At 56.5% G+C, this 9,314-nt stretch overlaps 1 protein-coding gene across 1 annotated transcript; it reads left to right on the top strand.

Annotated features, from left to right (window-relative positions):
• LOC133082573 (melanoma-associated antigen 10-like) lies at nucleotides 1–804 on the top strand. The gene has a single exon (XM_061179204.1). It carries the CDS (start codon nucleotides 1–3, stop codon nucleotides 802–804), a length of 804 nt encoding a protein of 267 aa, XP_061035187.1.
• The last annotated feature ends 8,510 nt before the right edge of the window (nucleotides 805–9,314 follow it).

The raw sequence follows: 9,314 nt of genomic DNA on the forward strand, positions 1-9,314 counted from the left end.
ATGAGTGAGCTGCGCCAGCCTGAGGCTGACCTTCAGGACCCAGTCCAGGCCCAGGGCCCGGTGGAGGCGCAGCTGTTCGGGGCTGCGGGGGAGGAGGCCGCATCCCCCTCGCCCTCCTCCTCCCCCGTCGCCCCCTCCTTCTCCGCCTATGCCGAGTCCTTGCCCCAGGAGGCACTTACTGTGCTGATGGCTGACCTGGTGGCATTCCTGCTCCTCAAGTATCGCGCCAAGGAGCCGATCTCCAAGGCGCAGATGCTGAACATGGTCCTCCGTGACCATCGGGACCACTTCCCCGTGGTCTTCAGGCGAGCCTCCGAGTGCATGCAGTTGATCCTTGGCCTCGACGTGAAGCAAGTGGAAGCCAGCAATCACTCCTATGTCCTCGTCCCCACCCTGGGCCTCACCTGTGATGCAGTGCTGACTGATGGGCCGAGCATTCCCAAGACCGGCTTCCTGGTGTTGCTCCTGGGCCTGATCCTCCTGGAGGACGACTTTGTTGCCCCTGAGGAGGAGGTGTGGGGAGCACTTAGCAAGGTGGGTGTGTGTGCCGGGAGGCAGCACTACATCTATGGGGAGCCCAGGGAGCTCCTCACCAAAGTGTGGGTGCAGGAGGGCTACGTGGAGTACCGGCAGGTGCCCCACAGCGACCCCGCCCGCTACGAGTTCCTGTGGGGTCCCCGGGCCCACGCGGAGGCCAGCAAGTGGCAGGTCCTGGAGCATCTGCTCAGGGTCAATACCTTGGATCCCACGTCCTTCTCATCCCTGTGTGCAGAGGGTGTGAACGATGAGGAAGAGGGGGCCTGAGCCAGAGCAGCAGCCAGGCTCCTTCCAGGCCCAGTTCACTGGTAGGAAGTGAGGTTGGTCCTTCACTCTGAGTTTGAAGAGGGAGCAGTCAGCCTTCTAAGCAGTGAGGGCCCGGGCCTGTCGGGGGAACCCGGTGTGCAGCATCTTTGGGTACCTGTTGTGTATGATGACATGGAATTTCGTCTCTGTTTTCTTTAGGAATTTTTCAAATGTTATTCGTTTTAATGGAAGACTAAACAAGCTTCAGTCTCTAACTTTGTGAATGACATTGATTAGAATGTGTTTATAATTACCCAGTTTAAGAACAAGAGTTTTGCTCTTTTGTAAAAGAGATTGGGAAATCTCCCATTTCATTTTGTGACCCTGAAGCAGATAACATGGAATTGGAATCAAAACTGCTCTGGAAATGTGAAAGCACTTAGCAGTAATATAGATGGGGGAAGAATTAGAAAAATAAAAGTAATCGTAATGAGTTTTTGCTTCTTATCCTCCTTGTCTGTCATTCTGTAAAACTAAGCTATCTCTGTTTAGTTGGTTTTGCACGGTGATTTACAAAAGTATGAAAAAATTGATTTGAGTAAGTAAGCCCCCTGCTCTCTGGCTTACTTATTCGGCAGACCTCCACGGAGCCTATGCTCTCTGGAAGGGCCTGTGTTAGTAGCGGGAACACTACGAAAAGCAGGACACACCCACACATAGGGGGATGGTCTAGGAGCCGCAGTCACATGAGGAAGGTGGTGAGACGTCCCCCAGGTCCCACAGAACAAGTCAACATGGGACGAGGCGGTGGGGCTCCAGGAGCGAGCCCTGGAGTGTAAGTGCCCCGAGCCAGGGCAGTTTGGGCCTTTGGGAAGCGGGGCTTCCTTCTGTGGGAGGTGATGGTGATGAAGCTGGGTGGTGGCAGCAGCCAGACCTGCAGAGGGTGTGTCTTGGGTTTGGGGGGAAAGTCTGAAATGGGACAGGGCTGTGAGGTGTCCTTCTGGATCACGGATAAACCTGAGAGAAATCTCATACTCGGGCAGGAAGGAAGGGGTCTGGCTCTTGTCGCATTGCTGTTGACCATAGTGAAGAAGTAGGTGTTATATATGCAACATCTGGAGAAGTGCGGTCACACTCCCTTGACGTGATGCCCAGAAGTCCGTGGACAGGCCCTCTTTTCCCTGTTCGGGGGGGAACCAGAACCCAAGGTGTTAATTAGCTTTAATCATTATCGTGACTGTAATTTGGCAATTGTAATCAAGGACTCGATGTCTGGTGGGGCTGAAATGAAGCAAAGGAATGGTTTGGATGGAAGAGCATCTGGGAGGGATGCAAAGCCTTGTTCCTTGATTCTATTTCCTGGAGCTTCGTGTTGTATCCCGCTGGGAACACTCCTCCGCACCCGAATTTAACACATCCTCTATTTGGGAAAATTTACTTAGTTTTATTTATGAAACATCTTGTTTGGCTGATTAGCTTTTCCACATCCTATTGAGCTGCATATTCTCTGACATGACAGGGACAAGAAAACGCCCAACCAAAGGCCAGAGGAGAGAGGGGAAGGGTCTGTGATCCAAACAATATGAGAAATAAGTGCCAATCATCAACGTTCCCACAGACGCCAGGTCCTGTGAGCTGCTTTACGAAGCTCACACGCATCCCTGCAGCCCTACAAGACACGGCTCGTCACACCCACTCGCTTCACAGGTGAAGAACCTGAGGCCACGGGGCTTGGGAATCTTCCCAGGATCACGTGCTGCTAAGTGACGGGGTGGGGACCAGAGCCCTGGTCTGAATTCCTCTCGAGCCCACGCTGCTCCCACCCACCCCCGGCCCGTGGCCGACCTTCTGACTGGTGACTCATTGCTCTTCTCAGTGCTACACGGTGTCTTTCAGTTGACAAAAAGCAGGCCCAAGAAAGGAAGGTGCCAAGGAGAAGCAGAGGCAGTGTGGGGCTTGTCTGTGGTTTGCTGAGATCCGCCACTGCCAGGTGCCGGCATTTCTGTCCAGTGCCGCCACCTTCCCGCGTGACGGCGCCCCGTCCCTGTTCCTGCCCTGGGGCCCTCCTGCCCAACGGGAGCCCGGCCTGCTGAGCTGCTCGTGGCTGAGCCATGGGGAGGGAGGGACTGAGACTGCCTGGGACTGACTGTAAGGCCCCAGTGCCTACCGGAATAAGGCCCCTCCAGGAGCCTCCTCAGATACTGGAGGGAAGTTAATGCTGGCAGACACCCCGAGACCCTGGCGGCAGCGAGGGAGGGGAGCGGCTGGAGGGCCTCTGGGCTGGGGGCATCAGGGCGCGGAAGCCAAGGGCAGGGGCCGCAGGGCGAGGCTGGGAAAGGCAGGCCTTGGACGTCACCAGGGCTTGTGCCTGCCCAACTGAGGGGTCCCGAGACCCGGCTGACAAAGACCCCCACGGTGCCACACAAACCCACTGCCGGGGCCTGGCTGGCACCTGGGAGGGAGGGGGACCAGGAAGGAGGCAGCTCCTACGGGACCCAGGGGGCGAGGGAGGGCCCGAGGAGGGGGGCAGCAGGCAAGGCCACACAGGCAGGCCCGCCCAAGGAGGCCCCAGCCTTCGGGCCCCTTCTGACGGCCTCCACCGAAATTCGCAGCCTCCGAGGTCATGTCCCTACAGGAGGAACTGACCTGAAAGAATGCTTTGTAAACCACTTTAGAAGCACAAAGACCAGGGAGCAGGCCCGAATCTAGGCCTGGGAGCTCCATCCAGGATGCCGGTCCTTAGGCTGAAAGGCACCTCGGGAGGTCCTCTTCCACACCCTCTTAGCTCTCCCCTTTCAGAAATAGGGCAGTGGCGCTCACAGAGGGCAGATGACCCTGCTTAGTGGCAGAGCTGGGACAGGGACCTAGGATCCTCGCAGACGGGCCTTTCCAAGATGCCACTCTGTCCCCTCCACAGTGACTATGAAGGACAAAGTCGCCCACAACGGCCAGAGAACGCGCATCACCAAACCCACCATCCTATCCTCCCACCTGCGGTGAAGACGGACGACTCTCATTCAGGTTTCAGCGCGTCTGACACCCAGACCCTCATCTATTTCCAAATGCACGTGGATGGGGGCTTCCTCCGGTCACGTCTAGGTCGGCAAGTAGGAAATTTCCTTGGGAGTGAGTCCATGTCACTTAGGCCCATTCAAAAGCGTCTAAGCTGAAAGCAAACAAAATCATTCTATGTATCCTCAAGGTAACAGCGGGACAGGGCCCCGGGGGTGGAGGTGGAGGTGGGGCAGGGGCGGGCGTGGGGAAGGAGAGCAGGGCTGGCCTGGGAGCGCACCAGTGAAATGCTCGCTTTCAATGGGACAGGCTACACGCTGAAGCCCCAAATCAAGTCCTTCAAAGGGCAAGTACCCACGGAGACCCAAGGTGGACGTGGGAGGCCAGGATCGGGGGCAGCAGAAGCCAAACCCCCCCACTGCGGAAAGGAAACAGGGCTTTCGAGGCAGCCTGCAGGGAGGCTGAATCCGACGGTCTGGGAAGGCGATGGGAAAAGGATACACGCAGGTGTTCCAAAAGTGAGCACTCTTGGGCCACGAGAAGGGCTTCTACGGGAAGAAATGGACGCTGAAGACAATCCCTCTGTGATCCGCACAGGGATGAGGTCTGGGGGCAGGCAGAGGAGAGAAAGGCTGCAGTCCCAGCACAGATGCTGGATGGGGGGCTGCCGCGCCCATGACCGTGGGGGGAGCACAGAGAACCGCACACCGTCCCCTCGGGGCTCCTCACCAGCCTCCAGACTTTGGAAACCTGTTTTAAGAAACGTTTAGTTTTAGCTGAAGAGGCCTGAGCAGTGGCAGGTGATTTAGGGAAACGCTTGCTTTGATGATTACATCATATTACCTGTTGGAGTTACGTGACTGTCACTTTTTCATCCTCATTCATAGTGAGTAATACATTTTACATGTCTGTGCAGTGTAGTGTGTGTCCTGTATATATATATAACATGTGTGTAGAATATATGTGCCTATATACACATGCATCGCCATACCACATGTATGTATAGGGAACAGGTCATGTATGTTCCAGTACCCAGACTGAGGTCATCCACAGGGCTCTGAAGGGCACAGACACTCACGCCCGTGAGGACACTGTGAGGGTCCACCAGCCCGGCGGTCCCCGTGCTTTGAATGCAGGCTTGCCGCCTGCCTGACAGCCAGTCTGCCCGGGGAAGTGAGCCTGCAGGAGAAGGTGGGGCCACCACGCCGCCGGGAGAGAAGGGAGCAGAGTGGGCAGTGGAAGGAGAGAGCAGGGCCCAAGCCTGCACAGAAGAGCCGCCTTCAGAGGGCCGTGCCTCGGACCCCCACATCCAGGACCCTTCTCCATCCTCACACCCTCAGTCCTAGACCCTCACCCTCCTCCCTGGCCCTCGTGTCCGTTTCACGAGAGATGGTGACCTGATGGGGCTGGGGAGGCCACGTGGGCAGAATCCAGTGTCAGGCTCTCATGGGCACTAATGCCTGGCTTCCCTGTGTTTTCTCCATTATGTGGCCTGAGGCATCAGGTAGTAGGACCCCATGGAGGACAGCTGAATCCCCCTTGACTGTTGGGGAGACAAGTCAGGCCAGTGTGGGGACGGGGCTTTGCACGTACCCGAAGCTCAGCTTGAATAAGAGTCCTTCTAGTGATAAGCTGATCAAATCATGGAGACTCCCTATGCCCGATTTCTCCATCTGTAAAATGGGCCTCGTAATAGTACAAGGCAAAAGCATTGGTGTGGGTTTCCCCATGATGTGACCTGTTTGTAAAAGGCCTGGGCCTAATGAAGTGGTCGGTGGATGTAGCTCTTGTTACTGAGTGTGTAAGAAAGATGCGCCCTCCCCCATGTTGTGAAGATTCCAAACCAGTACATGTCTTCTGATCCCCGCATACGTGGATTAGTGCAGTTTGTCTTTTCTCGTGAAAATTTGTTACCAGAATGCTTGGATTCGCCTTACTCTTTTTCTTGCTTGTCCGTGTTCAAGGTGAGGCTATTGATTTGAGGTGTTGCTTCCTTTTGAACACAGGTGTTTGCAGCTTTAACTCCCAAGTGCCTCTTTGGCCGTGTGCCATAAGTCCTGGGAACGTTGGTATGTGTTTTCTTCATTTCAAAGTATTTTCTAATTTCCCTTGTGATGTCTTGTATGTTCCCTGGGCTATTGTTATGGACTGAACTGCGTCCCCCCAAATTTTGGATGTTGAAGCCCTAACCCCTAGAACCTCACAGTGTCACTGTGACGGGAGTTAGTGGTTCTTAGGTTGACATGAGGCCATTGGGATGAGGTCTAAAGCAAGATGGCTGGTGCCCTTGTGGGAAGAGCAGATCAGCACATGCAAGGAGAGAAGGCAGGGCCTAGGGGTGTGTGCACAGAGGGTGACCATGTGAGGGGCGGTAAGAGCACGGCCACCTGCGACCAAGGAGACCGGCCGCAGTACAAGCCACCCCTGCTGGACCCTCCTTCTCGGCCTCCCGGTCCCCACCACCGTGAGAATCTGTGTCTGCTGTTTCAGCCCCTCATCCTGTGCTGTTGCATTTGGCATCGTCCCAGACTAATGCGGTTATTTGGGGACGCATGGCTCAATTTCCCTCTATTTGCAGATTTCCCAAGTTTCCTTCTGTTATTGATGTCTAATTTCACTCTATTTTGGCCAGAGAACATACTTTGTATGATTTCAGTCCTTTTTTTGTATCCCTTTAAGTTTACTGAGGGATGCTGTGTGGCTTAACGTGTGGACTATCCTGGAGAACGTTCTAGGTACACTTGACGAGCACGTGTGTATTCTGCTCTTGGGGCTAATAGTCTACACATGTCATGAGATCTAGTCTTTGTACAGGGCTGTTCAAATCTGTGATTCCCTTACTGCGGTGCTGGCTGGTTGTTGTACCCATAATGAAAGCAGGCTGTGTTATTCTGCTTAGAGCTGCCACAGCAAAGGCCCACAGAGTGGGTGGCTAACACTACAGAAATGTACTGGGTCCCACTCCTGGTGGCTAGGAGTCCAACATCAACTTGCTGGAAAATTTGGTTTCTGGTGAGGGAAGGCCTATCTTCCTGGCTCGCAGATAGCCGGTTTTCTCTTGGACTCTCACTTGGCTACTTCTGTGCACAGGTTGGGGGGGACGGGAGGGAGGGAGGGAGAGAGAGAGAGAGGGAGAGAGAGAGAGAGAGAGAGAGAGGGAGAGAGAGAGAAAGAGGGAGGGAGGGAGAGAAAGGGGGAGAGACAAAAGGAGGGAAGGTGGGAGGGAGGGAGAGAGGGGGAGGGAGGGAGAGAGTGAAAGGGGGATAGAGGGAGGGAGAGAGAGGGATGGAGGGGGGATAGAGGGGGAGAAAGGAAGGGAGAGAGAGAGAGGGAAGAAGTGGGGGAGGGAGAGTGAGAAGGGTTTAGCGAGAGAATGGGGGGGAAGGAGGAAGAGAGAGGGAGGGAGGGAAGGAGAGAGAGAAAGTGAGAGAGAGAGAGAGGGAGGGGGGAGGGATAGAGGGAGGGGCGAGGGGGGGAGGGAGAGAAAGAGAGAGAGAGAGAGGGAGGGTGGGAAGGAGGAAGAGAGGGTGAGGGAGGGAGGGAGATCTTCCCTGTCTCTTCCTCTTTTCCAAAGGACACCACTCTTGTGGAATTAGGGTCCCACCCTTATGACCTCATTTAACCTTACTGACTCCCCCAAGGGTGCTATCTCCAAATACATTCACCTTGGGATTAGCACTGCAAAGGTGGATTTAGTGGTTGGGGTGGGAGCTGGGGGATCCATTTGAATCCATCGCAGGGGGAACTGAAGTCTCCCACTTCTATTGTACACCTGTTTCTTCCTTCCCTTCTGTCCATTTTTGCATCATTCATTTTGGGGCACTGCTGTTGGGTTGCTCAAGAGACCCCCCTGACGTCCACTAGCTGTTGGATTGTGACAGACAGGAGCGGCAGATGGGACCACCCCTCACCCAGGCAGAGCCGGGGCTCCTCTGGCTGCTGGTGGTTGGATCATTCCTGGTACCTTGGGTCTACTTCCCCTTCTCCCCCAACCCTCCTTTTTTCCCCTTTTTTTGTGTTTTTGGCCACCCCACAAGGCTTGCGGGAGCTTAGTTCCCCGACCAGGGATTGAACCCGGGCCACCACAGTGAACGCGTCGAGTCCTAACCCCTGGAACTCCAGGCAATTCCCGCTCCCCCCGCCTCCTTAGCAGTGTTTGGGAGGGGATGTCGCCCTATCGCTGTGACAGCCACAGAGGCCTGGCCAGGTCCCCCAGCCCATCCCCCACACGTGGAGGCAGCAGCTGTGAGCTGGGGGCGCGCCCTGGCCTTCAGTGCTCTGCACACATCACTGGGCGCTGACCCTGCTCGCTGTCTTCGTGGGGACGCAGGCTCAGGACGCCCGCCCCCCACCCCCGAAGCTGGGACCCAGCACATTTCCAGAATGTACGTCGTTGACCAGTGCGAGCTGGCTCAGTCACGTGTGTGCCCGCGTGGTGCTGAGCCCTCGGGGCCCTGCCGCGGCTGGTATCGGCACAGCCGGCAGCGAGGGCGACGAGGCCGCGGCTGGTGGACGGGCAGCCCCGGGCTGACCACCGGGCTGAAGGAGGCTCGGGCAGAGCTGGTGGCAAGTGAGTCCGCCATCGACCGCCAGACTCACCTGCCTCTGCCCGTTTCGGCCTCCAGGGTCACCCTTACAGAGTCTGGAGCACTTGTGACGCAGCCCTCTCTCTCTCTGAGCCACCCTTTCCGGTTGCGAAGCCTTTCCACCGTCCTAGACACTGTCGCCTGGGACGCCCTGGGAACAGAAGTCAAGCCCAGGGCTCGGGACCAGCCTGGCCTCTCCTCTGGTGGCCCGGGCACGAGTGGTTCGGCGACTCTATGTGGCTGTCACAGGTCAGCCTGTGAAGCCCCTTCTCGCGTCCCCTTTACTCCTGCGGGAGCTTGGGCAGCTGCCTCTACCCAGCCCAGGAGGGCGGGAGCTCAGCCAACGTCAGTCCGCAGACATGCGGTGCAAAGTCTAGAGGGACTCAGCGCTGGCGTGAGGTACGCCGCTGCTCTCTTACTGACGCCAGGCAGCCTAGACTTTGTAAATCAAAAGGTGCCTTTGTGAAAAGCAGATAGCTTGATATTACAGTCCTCACAATCTCCCCTTTCTCTGTAGAGTTACACGGAAGCAAGTTCCCCACGGGCTGAGGTGAACGGGAAAGCGGTTTTTAAATAGGAGCATCTCCCTGTGGTCCCAGGTCAGGAGGCCTACGGAAGTCCACGCCCAAGAGGAGAGCAACCTGCTCCTTACAAGTGAAGGCGTGTCCCAGTCAATGAAGCCTAGAAAGGGGCTGAGCGCGCACCAGCGGGCCTCGGGACGTAAGCGCGAGCAGCCCGGGCCGGGCGGCACCTGCAGGTCAGCGCCCGGGGTGACAGCGCTCCTCTCCTGCACCGCCCAGTGTGCCCGTCTCAGGGGGCCTGCTCTACCTGCCGCCAAAGTGCAAAGAAGGGAGCCCCCAGTCTTCTGGTGCTGGTGGACTGGTGTGTGTGCTCTCTCCTCCCGCTGAGCTCGGGGCTCTTATCTCGACAGTA

The sequence above is a fragment of the Eubalaena glacialis genome, chromosome X (genome assembly GCF_028564815.1).
Source record: "Eubalaena glacialis isolate mEubGla1 chromosome X, mEubGla1.1.hap2.+ XY, whole genome shotgun sequence".
Classification (NCBI taxonomy): Eukaryota; Metazoa; Chordata; class Mammalia; order Artiodactyla; family Balaenidae; genus Eubalaena; species Eubalaena glacialis.